At 39.8% G+C, this 15,232-nt stretch overlaps 1 protein-coding gene across 1 annotated transcript in view; it reads right to left on the bottom strand.

Annotated features, from left to right (window-relative positions):
- Positions 1-22: 22 nt before the first annotated feature.
- Positions 23-15,232, bottom strand: part of stk10 (serine/threonine kinase 10) — a 39,180-nt gene continuing 23,970 nt past the window's right edge. Inside the window, exons 8-20 of the mRNA XM_068715684.1 lie at positions 12,738-12,872; positions 9,941-10,264; positions 9,432-9,857; positions 6,854-6,978; positions 6,020-6,143; positions 4,626-4,805; positions 4,338-4,430; positions 3,985-4,114; positions 3,579-3,703; positions 3,154-3,342; positions 2,945-3,070; positions 2,681-2,794; positions 23-1,843 (exon numbers count right to left, since the gene is read on the bottom strand). Of these exons, the coding sequence (XP_068571785.1) occupies positions 1,703-1,843; positions 2,681-2,794; positions 2,945-3,070; positions 3,154-3,342; positions 3,579-3,703; positions 3,985-4,114; positions 4,338-4,430; positions 4,626-4,805; positions 6,020-6,143; positions 6,854-6,978; positions 9,432-9,857; positions 9,941-10,264; positions 12,738-12,872 (2,232 nt within the window). The 3' untranslated portion in view covers positions 23-1,702. The remainder of the gene's footprint in view (positions 1,844-2,680; positions 2,795-2,944; positions 3,071-3,153; positions 3,343-3,578; positions 3,704-3,984; positions 4,115-4,337; positions 4,431-4,625; positions 4,806-6,019; positions 6,144-6,853; positions 6,979-9,431; positions 9,858-9,940; positions 10,265-12,737; positions 12,873-15,232) is intronic.

Here is a 15,232-nt window from a genome sequence, read left to right as displayed (position 1 = left end):
GAAATGCTGCGCCACAATCCACTAATTAGAAAATCTGCCTTTATTGAGTAATTTACAACAGTGGTTCCTTCTGTTACAGTTTCATTCACACTCACAACCCCTCCATACAAACAATATCATGTAAACTGAGGCAGAGAGGAAGGCATACATGGAGCCATTAAACATGGCAAAAAAAAGGAGACTTTTTACAACTAATTTAAATACTTTTGAGATAGCGTATGAGAGGAAGAGAAAGATAAAGCTGTACCCGATTACTGACCTGGTTCAATGTAAATCTGCAGGCCAAACTGTTAAAAAAACACTTTCTCTCACCCGACAAGGCAACAAGTTCCTCAACTGCAAAGTTTAGGTTTCAGTTTAAGATTTATCATCTAGAGCCATCTTACAGCAGGCTGAATTGTTGCACTCCCATAAAATGATATGAAGTCATTGCTTTCAAAATATTAATGAGTATGAAGATTCAATCATTTCTAAGCAATGCTGTTTCTTTCAAAAAGTTGTTGAATCTGTTTTTGGAGTTAAACTCTTCATATTATTCCCCCTCTCAGTGCAAAGGAAGACGGAGTTTAAGAAAAATAAACCTCTTTAAGCTTAGCAAAGACATACATGTAATATTGCACTTTGGTTAGCAGGCAGTGCACTTACTGCACATGGTATAACAATTATACACTTAGTAAATTTCTTTGAATTTAAATCCCCTATCTAACGTCCTTCAAAGAACAACAGTATTTTGCTTTGGCATCATTGGTTCCCATCCAGTGTGACTGAATTTACAGTAAAAATACAACAGAAAACAAAAAACAAATGTCATAATAGCAACGCGGTGTGAATAACAATGAGTCTGTCCTCATCTGTTAAAAAAAATCATAACTATGTAATCATTAAAAAAAATCTGGATTTAGCCCAATCCCCCATTTCAAACACAACACAAAATAATAAGCACATTCTTCATAACAGGGGTGTTACAAAATATATATCAAAATTAACATTTACAGTGATTAATCTGGATATGGTTGTCTTTGTCAGTGAAAATAAATAAAAGCAGACATTAGCTGATATATAACTTATGGACAAACGGTCAATGAGCCAAGGCATACAGAAATGGGGAAAAATAAGAAAATGGTCAGTGACTATCAAATTTCGGGTGTGTTTCTGGTCATAATATTTGGAAGACGGCACTGATCATTAAACAAAAAGTGCTTATGTACTGGCTTACCAGTTCTCATACGAACAAACATTCTTCCTCCTCACGCAAAAATAAATTATTCCCAACCAAATCATAATATTTCTTGAATACATACTCATTGGGACTGATAATTATTTTTGGTATCTTCAGCTCAATGCCACCGTATCATTTTACCTTCATGTTGCACTGGTGGGAAATAAGAAGCAAACTTGAAAAGAAAAGGGAAATAATTAAAACACTGTATGGGAGCAGATGTAATGTGAAGCACATGAGGAGTTTTAAATCCATCAAATACTACAACAATTTTTCAAAAAACAAACAAAAGACAAACCTTAGAACATTAGTAAAAACATAAATATTCACTAAAACATTAAAGGAACCCAATGGAGGGATAGGTATGCTGCCATTACAGACGAAGCAAATTAAAACTGAGGCAGCACGCTATTGTAATGCCTGTGGGTGTGCAGGTGAGAGTGTGGTGGGAGGAAAGATTGTGCAAAGTCACAGAGGATGTTTTTATGTTGTGGAAGAGTCTTGGTAGGGCACAAACTTGGAGAGTTTGTTGGGAGAACTTGGGTTTGGGCAAGCCGACTTCTCACTCATCCTAAAGAAAGCCTCCTGCTCCTTTATCTTCATGTTTAGCTCCTCTTCAAGGGCCTAAGGGGGTTGGAGGAGAAGGGTGGAAATCAGGATATGTATGAGATTATCCGACCAAGCTTACATGTAAACTTTTTTACATTTGTCTAATGCTGTACAGGTGGAATATTCTTATTCTAACACAGGATACACTATTAAAGTGTGTTCCTTAGTGTTCTGCGGTCTGTATTGAATTTGGTTGACCAAGTAGACTATATACTGTATAGTCAGGTTCTAAGTTGTTTTTTGTAAAACAGATATATAATACAAAAGATGGACAATAAGAGACAAGCTGTAATTTGTGAAAAAGAGCTCTTTTGTGCTCAAGCTTCTGTTAAATTAAAGGAATAGTTTTGACAGTTTGGGAAATATGCTCATTCACTTTCTTGCCAAGCAGATGAGGTTGACACCACTATCATATCTGTTCTTGAAGTACTGTATGCATCTGGAGCCAGAGAAGATTCTCCTACACTAGCATAGGGACAAGACTCAACAATGTAACCCCCCTGAAAAACCATAATTCGTTTTTATATTTCTCCCCACAACCATGCTTTATGCTAAGCTAAGCTAATTACCTGCTGGCTCTAGTTCTTTACTTAATGTGTAGGTACGTTCTTCTCATCCAAGTCTCAGCAAGACAACAAGTGAGCATGTTTCTCAAAATGTTGAACTATTCTTGTAACTAGGTTTAGTTTTATGATCCGCTTTGTATTAATGTTTACAACGTAACTCAAGGCTATCTGTCCATCATAAGAACTTAAATAATAATGACGTACGTTTTTACTTTATGTGAAACATAACATACCACTCACATAATGAGTGTCGTTATGTGTGTTAGAGTCATGCATAAACTAGTACCTTCTTTCTGGGTTTCAGCTGATCCCTCCAGTCCTTCAGCAGCTGGTTGTGTTGTTCATCCAAATGCTTGAGTCTCAGAGTCTCATTCTCAATCAGCAGGTGACATTTTTCATTCTGAAGCACAAAACAAGCTCTTGTTAACAATTGCAGGCCATTATTTGGCAAACTCAACTGGAGACGTTTGCCTTGGAACTTTGATGGAGTTGTGAAACAAACCAGAAGATCTAGAGTGTAAAAGATGAGAACGTGTTGCCCCTCATTCACCTGTAGCTGCTTCAGCTCTCGGACATTGCCGTCACACTGGCCAATCATCTCTCTCATCTGGTTCTCGTGCTTGTGCTGCTGATGAAGCCTCTCTGCCTTCTGCCGTTTCTCCTCCTGCAGAGAAAACTAAAGAGAGACGAAGGGAGTGAGTTATTAAATGATTAACTTGTTGCTTAAACATGGCGTGAGAAAACCCTGGCTAGCCCTACCTGTTTGATCTTCTCTCTGTCCTCCGAGGAGCTGCCCGTTGAGTTGATGCGGAGGCTTTTCTTGAACATGGCCATGCGCGTCTTCGCCTCGCCACGCTGGATCTTAGGCAGCCGGTTCTTCTCCTGCTGCTGCCGAGCTTTCAGAATCTCAATCATTCGCTGATTGTAGCACTGCATTTGTTCTTGTTCCTGTTGTGACGTAGAACATAGACACATTGTCAAATTAATTTCATTTGTTTGCAGGGCAGATGGAATAATATACTTTGACACTGCTAAGACCATGTAAAAAGCACAATTTAAACAGACGGAAGCTCTGAATAACGGCAGCTAAAGGCTGAATAGCTAAATATAAAATGAAAAATGAATTCCTGATTCAAGAATTGCTCAGAGTGAACATATTGTGGCAAGAAGAGTTGTAAATTGACCTTCTCGTGTTTTTTGACAAGCTGATGCCTCTGGAGGAAGTACTGGTCTTTCAACTGCTGCTTCAACAACTGGTGTCTCTCGTAAAGGTTCTTCTCCTCCATGTCCCACATGATAGCTTCACGATCTAATCAAAGTGAGACAGAAGGAAAGTAAATTGTGATGTTCATGAAATGTATTGTATTTTTGTCTTCATCATGAACAAATCATTTATGAGATCTATCAACATAAAAGAATTTAATTAATATATTATTTTGAAATCATTTTTATAAACATGCATTTGATTGATGTTATACAAAACAATAACAAAAATCTGTGCAATTTGCAAACTTCACAGAAAGCCAAGATTAATAAGACAATAAGGGGTCATTTGATTTAAATGAACCCAATGCCTAACATATACTGTACCTCTGATTAGCTGTTGTTTCTTGTTAAGGCATTCCCTCTCCATTTCTGCAATCTCTCTCTTGTTGCTGGAGATGATTCCCTTCAACGTTGTGTCCAGGTGGTTCTTCTGAGCTGCCAAGAATTTTTCCTCCTACAGAGTAGAGAACGACATGGGTGGAGAAAATGAACGAAGGAATGGCGGGAAAAAGCGCTACAGGACGAAATGTTTAATTGGGCTTTATTTTGCAGGTGATATGTTCCGTTTTCAGCAACATTTTAGGAATTTCTCAGAACTTAAACTTTTTCAAAACCAGTCCAGTGAAGTATGCATAAAAATACGGTTGACTCAAATGACTGTTCACCAAACAACTTACATCTCTTGTCTTATTTTCTTGGAAAGAATTCATCTTCTGTTTCAAGGATTCTTTACGCTGATTCCTGGGCAGCTTATCAACCGATTGTTTTACCTAAATATATCAAAAGAAGACACATTTCAGTCTTTGACACATGCTTGAAACACAGGTACACAAAGAAAGCAAGCAAAGCATGTGAAAATGGACAAAACATTATTTATGTCACATTCATGTATTTTTAGGCTGAAGCTTGAAAGCTTTATTTGACCGGTTTTCATTCCCTTCCCCACAAACTCGTCTTCAATGTACCTCCTTTTTCGTCAGTTTTAATTGATCCTGAAACCTTTGGAGGTCGCGCTCCTGTGTTGATTTGATGCGTTTGGTCTCTTCCTTGAGTTTAACATGGTGGTCACTCTCCATCTTCTCAATGGTCTGCTTCTGGTGCTTCTCCAGGTTCTCCAGCTCCACATCATAGTGCTTCTTCTTAGCCTGAGCCGCACCAAGAGGAAAGAAGCACAATGTTAGCTTTGGTGAAAATTTTAACAACACTATTACCGCGTTTTGTATTACACCACCAAAGTGTAGCAATCACATTATATATAACTAAGACATAAGAAAAACAGGGTGTCTGCAGTGTCTTAAAAAGTATAAAAGTTGATAAATCAATTTACCGCCAATTAAGGCCCTTAAAAAGTATTAAACGGTATTACATTTTGTAGCTTGTTTTCTGTATGTATATTTGCACAAAGAGGTTGTATGCTAATCATTGTGTAGGCACGTAGTGGGATTTTCTTTAGCTAGATTTGACATTATTTTAAAAGGAAAATCGTTGACTGACTGTTGCTTGATGACGTTACGCGCAGGTCACCTTATGCCTGGGGGTTAAACTACCAAGCCAATGGGGAAATGGAAGTTTTCGGACAAATAGTTAGAACACTGGTAGCAATGCAGTGCAATTTCACAGACCGTGTCACATCAATGAGGCTCTCCAACAGCACCAGAACAGCATGAATTACGCACCACTGCTACTCACGGCTGTGGCTATCAATAGTGTCCATACCACTAATTCATCACATGTGCCTGTCAAATTTACATGTTACAAGTTTATAATGGCTTTTTTATTACATTCTTTATCAAATAGTATATTATGTTTGTTTTTTTATGGCATGCTTTTCTATAACTTTTTTATAATATCCATTTGTGTCTTTTCTTTGTGACATACTATACTATAACATTTTATGAAATACTATATTATGACATTTTGAATGGCATAATATAAGTTGAATTTTTAAGACATTTTAATGGCATACTATACTATGACATACTATTTTATTACTTTTTATGGCAAACTATAATTTGACTTATTTTTTCATGACATTCCATATTATGATTTTTATGAAAACCTTTATGGCAAACTCTACTATATACTATGACGTTTAGTAGCATATATTTTCTGACAATTCCTATGATAGAATATAATATGACATACTATACAATTCTTTTTTGGGACATACTACTGACCCTATGACACTTTTGATGACATCTTATACAATTCCATTTTATGGCAAACTATACATTGATATATAACCTGAAAAGTGTACCTAAAAAGTCCCAGAAAGAAGACATTTATCACAAGCCTGTCCTGCTCCTGCCAACCTTTCTATGACTAAAAAATGAATACAACAAGAAAAACTGTGACTCACATTCATCTCCTGGTCAAAGCGTCTCTGCATCTGATCTCTCTGTATTTCCAGTTTGGCATTTAGACCAGCCTGAGCACGTTGCTCTTCCTTCTGCAGCAAACGGAGCTCACGCAGTTCTTGACGTCTTAACACACACACACACACACACACACACACACACACACACACACACACAGTCTCTTACTTTAACATATATACAACGTATTTTACTAAAAGTATATTTTAAGTTTAACAACTCCTCAGACATTATTTTTTTCTCTCAGCTCCTGAAGGGCCATGTCGGTCTACTTGTAAAAATGTGACCATAACCTGTTGGAGGTCCTGTGGTCACACATGCAATGTCATATTCCTACCACTAGATGGCACGAGTAATGCACCTTATGACTTCAAAAGGCAGTGCAATGTGTTCAAGACTGTTGTAACTCTACAAATTGTTCAGTAATGGTTGGCAACAATTATAGATCTGTATTGATCATTCTATTTGAACATCTAGACTCACAACACAGTTAACCTTATCTTCCCCTGGATCTAAATTCCCCTGGATTCCATCCATAAACTATATATAAAGAGACCAGTTCCTAAATTAGTCTTTTTCCGTAACACTTTGGGCATTTGTAAACTCAAATCTTAAGGGGCTAAACCCCAAGAGTTCAGGATTCCTAAAATAGCATGTGTAGTACAAAGCAACATCCAACAGGGAACACGTCACTGCACAGACTTCGCTGTGAGCGGAGGAATAAACAGACCACAGAGTTCATGGATGTTGTTCGCAGAGAATGAAAACAGAAACTGAATATTTGTCGCATAGAGGGATCGTGGTGGTGATTCACGTACCTCAGGAATCTCATCTCCTCATCTTTCTTCTCATCATCCTTGATGATCTTGGAGGTGGTCACGCTCACCTCCACGCCGTCAATAACGTACTTCCTGGTTCGCTTCAGAGTCTTACTTGAGAAGTCCTGAGAGGCAGACAGACGGGATCAAAGGGTCAAACAAAAAGGATGACATTAGATTAAATCAGACCTTAAGTGCAAGACAAATATCTGTTTGCACTGAGTGACATGCATCACTACACATGTGCTTGAGGGTGCACTGACACTCTGCCGGGTGGTTATTGTAGCACTTTGGTTGTCAGTTGGGTAGTTTTGAGACATGCTGGTGGTCAAAGTGTTCGGGAATGGATCTAGATTACATTTCTTATTTTTATTTGCAAACTTAAGCCCCGATCAACTGACTCAAGTGACATCACATGAAGCAATTCATCACATTTCAAGCAGCTCCTTCTTTAGCGACTAAAGGCTTTATACAAGCTCCCCCCCCAGACCTGTTAACAAACTTTGATGTTTAAAAGTACACCTTTACATATGCCTGCCTTTGTGACTCCCAATGCAGCCTTTTGACCTAGCAGAAGGAGAGGCAGCTGTGTGTGTTAGTGTGCTGACAAAGGCATTGATATGCCTGTTGATCTGGTTCTACAAGATGCTGTCCGTCTGTCACGGTAACGGGGAGTGCCATGCGGAAAGTAACCTCATCCAGTAAATATGACACAAGGTGAAATGGCTTCTTCAGCTCTTCAAAACAATGCTGGATGAATGCCTACTTTGTCTAAAGTAAATTTAGTTTTTTTTTTTTTTTTAATTAACCATTTAAACAATTGTCCTAGTTACTGGAACAGTCATATTTTGGAGACACGATGAATCTCTTTCTCATCCTCGGCTTACTCAGAACAGGCATGTGACCCTTTTCTTTACTCCCAGATCAAAGGTGAATAAACTCAAGTATAGTTTAGAGCCAGGTATCACAGGCTAATCTAACATTGTCAACTAGGCCACAAAATACATTAAATGTTTAATATGCGTCAGACCGTGAACCCCCCTTATAATTGAAGAGAAGATAATTGTTATGTCTCACAAAGTACATGTGTCCCCTATCTAAATCAGCCTCTACGGACAATATTTACAAGACTGATATGGTCGGGTTTACTCTGCAAACATTGGGTAGCTCAAAGCCTGGTTGTCGTCATTTCCTGGTGTATAAATATTTTTTATAAGGAGGAGAGGAGGAAACTGAACCAAAACGCGGTAATTAAGTTGGTTTGTGCATACTGATGCCCACGCTGACAAAGCTTCCTAATGAACCATCTACAGCTGAGCAAATAGACAACATACGAGGCTGTTGCCATGAATGACAGCTACTGGATGCTACTTGTTGATTCCCTTTCTACATAACTGACACTTTTACGACAGCAATTCATTTATGTGATGTTTGCCTGTTCGAGTGTGTTATTAAGTACACACTGGCACTACAAACGACTCGTTCTGTAGCTCAGCTTTGTGTTTAAGGCTGTAATTTCCGATCACTTGTCATTCACAAAAAGCACACGCAGCTCTCCTGCGCACACGGATGAATTCATGAGCACATGCATACACACTGATGCTCTCAATCATACACACTCTCACACAAATGCTTGTGACCTCCTGTCCAAAAAACAAAAGGTAGCCCATTCACTCTGCTGAATAATCTGTTCTGGAAAAATTTGACATGCCACAAACAAGACATGAGTCCACGTGCAGTCAATTCGCGGATTTCAGTCGCGGCCGGTCCATAAGCCTCCAGAAGCAGCAGAGTGACAATGAGCTGCATAGAAACTGCCATTCACGCTGGTGAATACTGGACTGTGCCCACACAAAGGGCTCTGTTGGTCCCAATGAATGGAAAATGTTGCATATTTTGCTTCAGACAGGCTCGGTGATAAATGATAAAACGGTTTCTCTCTTCCTAACTTCCCTATCTCACTGGGTCTGTCGGGCTAAGCACAGATTTGGTGATTACGAAAATTCTCCTTTTTTATTGGTTGCATTATCCTGAGGTGTAAAAGAAAAATGTTTTTGTTTACAGTGACATTTGACATTTTGGAGATTTGGTTTTCACCCTTCACAGAGTTATTTTAATATCCTAAAAATGTTGTCTTTTAATCACCAAATAAATCAATGTTCAGCATGAATCGTAACCAATAAAAAAAATTAATTAGCGTTTAACAGCATTAACTAGTAGCTGTCTCCACAGCCTCCCTAAATGCAATGGATAGTGCAAGCCTGATGGAAGACAGGCAATCCTCTGTTTCAGATGGTTAACACCCACACACCCCTAAACACAACACAATGCAGTTTCAGTTCCTCTGTGGGTGCTGAGAAATAGTTTTTCCAAGGAGGGGTTTTCCTACAGAGGCAGGGAGCTGGCTCTTTTACTTGTCTATGTCACCTCAAAGACATGTTTTCTGCTGACACACTTTAGCAAATAAAGGATATGCCTAAATCCCGGGTTCATTCATCTTGACATTTAAATAAGACCAAAGGAATACAGGCCAGATCAGTCTGCTTCAAGTGGAGAGTTTTGCTTCATGTTGACTCACCTTTGCTGACATTGAGATGGTCTCCTTGTGGATCGACATGTCCATGCTCTCTGACGCCATGCTGCCTGAATAAGAGTACCGTTTCTTTATAATCCCTCCAGTGATGTAAGGTGGGACAGCCTCTGCGTTTCCTCCCGTCGATGTCCGCTCTGGGGTACCCTTGGTTAGGCCACCATTTGGCTCAGAACGATGTGTAGGCACCGGGGTAGGAGCAGAGGAGGGCGCCGGAGTGGCTGTAGGAGTGACCGTGGGACTTGGGTTCGGAGTTGGTAAGCCTCCATTAGCCACAGCTTTGCTCTCGTCCTCGGTCACCTGGACCTGGGGCAGCTCTGGGTCTGTCGAGTCTATGTTGATGTCAACATGTTCCTCAGATGCCTCCGGCTGGAGAGATGGCGGCTCTTCCGTCTCTGGGGTCTCCACAGCAACCTTAAAATGTATTTTAATATTATTAGTGAATACACCACAGTCAATACAATTTCATTTTCTAGATCTAAAACTTCAAAGAGCACCTTTTCCTCCGATGTGGGGGTACTCTTCCCATCCTCGATGCCCGAATCTGAGCTGGAGGTCTTGGTTGAGGCCTCGCTCTCACATTTCTCGGACTCAAGAATGACATCATCGGCCAGTTTGTCATCCAACTCTTCTGAATCCTTTGGAGGGAGATTCTGCCGCGGTAGGGGAACGGGGACCACCATGATGGGGCCCGGCTGCTCCTGTGTTGGTGTATTGGCCTCGGCCCCCTTCCTAGCTAGAGGCATTGGAGTGGTTTGGGAGGTCGTGGTGGCGCTTGGGGTGTCCACAGACTGGTCTCCTTCCAAACTGGTCTGACTGGTCTGGCGAGGAGAAGAGTATTGTTGTTATGCGCTCATGTGACAAAACATTTGATGTTCCAAGTCATTGGTGGTCTACCAAATGTTTAGTTCCAACTGAAAATCACACTTTTTGTAGTCAAAAATAATGTCAACATCTTTTAAATGAAAACAATAAAAGAGGTATTTGGGTAAATATCAGAAATGCTTATTTCCTTTGCAGGAAATTGAATGTGTCGTGTTAACTTGATGCGTTGTGTAGCAAGCTGCTGGCTCAGTGTGACCGACCGCCTGAGACAGAATGCTAATGTTACTGTCCTATGCAAGGTTTAAAATAAGGTCTCCATCTACTAGCCAAATAAATGTAAAAATACGGTACACCAATACTAAAAACAAAACATTTAAAGTACAAATTTCCTCCTTTTGGTTTCTGTTTTTTTGTTTCAAAAGGGAACAAAGGACAGCTGATTTACAGAGCAGCTAAGCATGCTGGAGCAGACAAAGTCTTTTAGGCGTCCCACCTTTAGTGAAGTAACCTTAACCTTTGCTTCTGAAGGAATGCCGTCATTCCTGTTTGGACTGCTTCTTCTCACACTACGGCTAAAATGGCTATCTAATCTGTAGCAAGTACACAAATAATTAGAGGGGTGAGAAGCCTGTGTCAATCATGGCTGAAAACCAGGGACGAGTGTTTTTAATGGCATTGTTAACAAGTATTATGTGTGGCAAAATAAAGGAGTGGATAATCAAATTGGAAATCCAATCCCGAATAAAACTGCCAATAAGAATCAAATAAAAAGATCAAAATCTAGCATTCAGACAAGTAAAACACAGTCTATAAGCCATAGACAAAGATAAAAGAACAATCTTAAACTATCAAAGAATACATTAATAACACTCACTAAATGATTGACTAATATACCATATAACATCAGCAACCAGAAGGGAAAGTATAGTGTTTCTGCAGTAATTATAGAAATTCTCGGAAAGAGGCCATTTTCACAATTTTGAATCTAATTACAGAAGGTTCCAGACGTGCGTTTGACATGAAAATATGGGAATTATATGGTCTGTAATTGTAAACACCACTGAAGACAAGTTATTTCAGAATTATGTACACAGCCATCAAACAGAGCAATTCCACTTCTCGAAATACTCCGCTGTCTTCCACTCAGAGGTAAACAATACCATCAGACATCTTTATTGTTTGGATTCCGCCTTTCTAAGGTCTCAGCATACATCTCTGTCTGGCTGTGTTTGATATATAGGAGGAGATAAACGGTCAGATAACCGTTTGGCTGAGTTATATTCTGGTTAACTAAACACAGAGACGATAAATCTAATGGTTGGACTCAGCAGGCCAATTTGCTATTAATAAATCCAGACTGAAATGGCTCAGTAGTAATTAAACCAATTTGTGATGTGATGTAACAAACCCTGTGTTTGAAACCCTGATGATCTAGTTGGGTTTATCTGGGAAAACAGTGAGTGTCGAGTCTTTTCAGTAAACAAGGCAGAATAAAACAGAACTGAATATATAAAGAAAACGACACCCACTAGCGAAACTTAAAAGCTTAATCCAAACACCTACAATGTTTGACCAACAACATGTCTGGTAAGAGCCGTAATTTTCTAGTTTTTAAACTGCACTGTCACTACACTGGTGCCAAGTTACTCACCTAAATTAATTTGGATGTCATCACACTAACTGTTGACATTAGGGAGGGAGCAATAAGTGGTCAAACTTTTGTGGAGAGAAAAACATCCGCGTTTAACACATTTGTCTGGCTTCCTGTTAGAATGAGTATATTAAGGGTCTTCTATCACTGTGCGTCTTTTTTTTCTTTTTACACAGAGTAGAAACAGAACAATGTGAAACCTAAAAAAATGTACTCCATCAGGGGTCGTTAGGTGACAGCGTTTCTATACAGGAGGGAGGACGAAGGCAGCACCTATTTTTAAACCTGTGTGGGTGTGGGTGAATGCCAGTATTCCGGTTTCTGTTCCGTTGTTTGTGCTGAGGGCAGGAGGTAAACTGCACTCTCATACTACTGTATGTCACTTTCTAATCTTATGCCCTGTGTGGAGTTATGGATGGCTTCTGTGGAATGGACCTTCAGTCGTTTGGGCAGGAAGGCCAGGTTTACCACAAAATGCTGTTCAAAGTGGTCAACAAGCAAATACTTCAAAAGCAGGGGAAGTGTATGGTTAAGGCAGAACATGTGTGCCGTTTGTATGGTTGCATGTGCAGGTAAATGCATAACTTTGAGTGATTATTTGCATGAGTTTCAGGGACACTAAAACAAAGGCCCTTTTGTTAATTCGTCAGATCACAACAGTTATTGTCCCATTATCGACTCTGTAAATCCCGATCACGCGTACTCTTACAACCCAACCCATGGACTGCCCGGTCTCCTTTTGGAAACAAACAATGATGGAGAAGAAAATGAATAGACAGAAAAGAGGAAAAAAAGAAAGAAAAGTCGAGGTTTGGTACCACTGTGAGCTCCATGGCGTCGTCCTCCTCTCCTTCCTCCCTATTGTCCTCTATTTCCTCCATGACTTCAGCCTTGGCCTCGGCCACCAGCTCCCGCAGCGGACGGTTAGACGTCACCGATCTCACAAAAGGGTGCTGTGGATACGGGACAGAGGTGACATGGTTAATTAATTAACAGTTAAACAGTGACTGGTGCTTAAATGACAAAACCAGTGTCTTACAACTTGTTGTTCCCCCTTTCATTTTATTTCATGCATCAAATTCTGAGCATAAATCAGCTTGTAAACACGACAACGAGGGAAGAAAAGTAAAAGGCCTGATGTGACCAGAAGATAAACACTCCAACAACCATAAAACAATTTTAGCTGGGGGCCAACTAATCACATTTTCCATGGATCTGAATAGCATTAGACCATGAGACTATTGCTTTAAGGATGCTGCCAGTACTTAAGTGTTAATGACAAAGAAGAAATAAGATAAGGAATAGATGAAGGCAGGCTACGGAAACAAACAGAATTCTGCTAAAAATAAAGTAATTGCAGTCAGATACATAAAAGTTGCCCATGCCGAGAGGCTACAGGAGACTTTCACTGCAGGGGAAACTCTATCTGCCACCTGCCTGTTCCTGAACAGCTACAACAATAGTGTCTCTGCAATACAACTCTCCCTTTAATGGCACACTGATGTAGCATCACGCTCCTTAAAAGCAGGCCATCTTTACAGTTACAGCTGCAAAAAAGAAAATGTGTTTTGCCAGAGTGCAAACGTGGCACTAATAAGCTGAGTGCAAGGAGAATAAAAAGCTAAATTAAAAGTTGAGTGCAGCTGATCATCAATTATTCAGATGCTTTGCACTGCCGTGTAATTTAATTGGAACAGCTGACGAAGGGAAAAGGCTACAAGTGGTGCTGGACCATGAAGTGTGCATAAGTCGGTGTGTGTTTGCACATTTATTGAGCTCAGTTGTTTGTGTGCAGGGGCTTGTCCTCGAGGACTGCATTCTGCTTCAGCTTTTAACTTCTTTAATGACTACCAACAGCCTGCTATTGTCTGAGGAGTCAGGTCAAACCAATTATTACACCCCAGTGGAAATATGAATATGTGTATAAGAGCATGAAAAATATTAGACTTTTTTTCAAATACCATACACACACACACACACACACACACACACACACACACACACACACACACACACACACACACACACACAAGCAGATATTGATATAAAATTCAATTGAAATTTAAGCATAGAATTGGAATCTAAAAATGTATAGATAATTCCCACTTGGTCTTCCTTATTTATTACATAAGAGTCATTTTATGCTCGATTATCAAAAACAAGCTGAGCAACTGTTTTAGAGGAGAGCTACACTGGTTCATTCAAGACAGTTCACAGTTCACCTGAATCAGATTCCAACAACCACTCTACCACTTCCTGAGTACACACTGCTGAGAGATCAGCCATCACACTGTTAAAGCCATACGAACCTGTGGTGGTACGAAGTGAGGTGAACAAATGCTGGGACTTTAACATTTTGCAGCTTCACTGAATGCTCCAATAATACTTGAAAAAGTGTGTGACGCTTAGATGAGTGTAAGGGTGTGTGTGAGTGTGAGGGTACATTTAAGGTCAAAAGTAAATAAATAACCCAGTACCTGTGCATAGGCCATCTACTCTAGGACCATCTCAAATATCTCAACAGTAAACTGTCTTTAAGGACTTTCTTAAGGCTAGAGGTTTAGATGGAGATTCTTCAAAGCCGAGAATAGTAAATTATTCCCCAGATTATGAAAAAAAAATGTGTCCAGTATCCACTACTGATCTAAGCCAACACTGTTTAGTAAAAACCCCTCAGGCACCATTAGAAAACCAACAGTAGTCTGAGATTTCAGCCTCCAACCGTTTATTGTAACAAGTGATTTCAGACCTCCCATACTTAAACTAAACACAGCTTCCTTGAGGCATATCAAAGAGGAAAAAAATGGCAAACAGTGTGATATTTCTGCCCTGTTAAATCTAGCTATGTTTTTTTTACTGCCATTACGGATTAAGATGTGGATCAGTGGAGCCTCTGTCCTCTCTTTTAGGTTTCACGTTGCTTTTGGACCCAAAGAGGCCTGTGATTTTGGGTCTTACATGCTTGGCTAGGCGTGAAAAGGTTAAATGTGAACAATACGGCCCATTAGGGGACCAGAGGAAGGGGCTGCATGAAGACAGAATTACCTGTAAACCACTGACAGTGCACTGTGTGTGTGTGTGTGTGTGTGTGTGTGTGTGTGTGTGTGTGTGTGTGTGTGTGTGTGTGTGTGTGTGTGTGTGTGTGTGTGTGTGTGTGTGTGTAGTTGTACTTTTGTTTTTGTAAGGATAAATTTGAGTTTTAGACCTTGAGTGAGCACATTTTTGGGAAAGTGAGGGCATTTTGGTCATTCTTCACTTCATAAAGGGTGGTTCAGAGGTTAAGACTTGCTTTTAAGGTTAAGGTTATAATTAG

Source organism: Cebidichthys violaceus, unplaced genomic scaffold, assembly GCF_023349555.1.
Source record: "Cebidichthys violaceus isolate CVI_PGR_0920_01 unplaced genomic scaffold, fCebVio1.0.p SCAF_20, whole genome shotgun sequence".
Lineage (NCBI taxonomy): Eukaryota > Metazoa > Chordata > Actinopteri > Perciformes > Stichaeidae > Cebidichthys > Cebidichthys violaceus.
The sequence above is the reverse complement of the archived record's forward strand: the minus strand, read 5'-3'. Positions and strand labels throughout refer to the sequence as shown.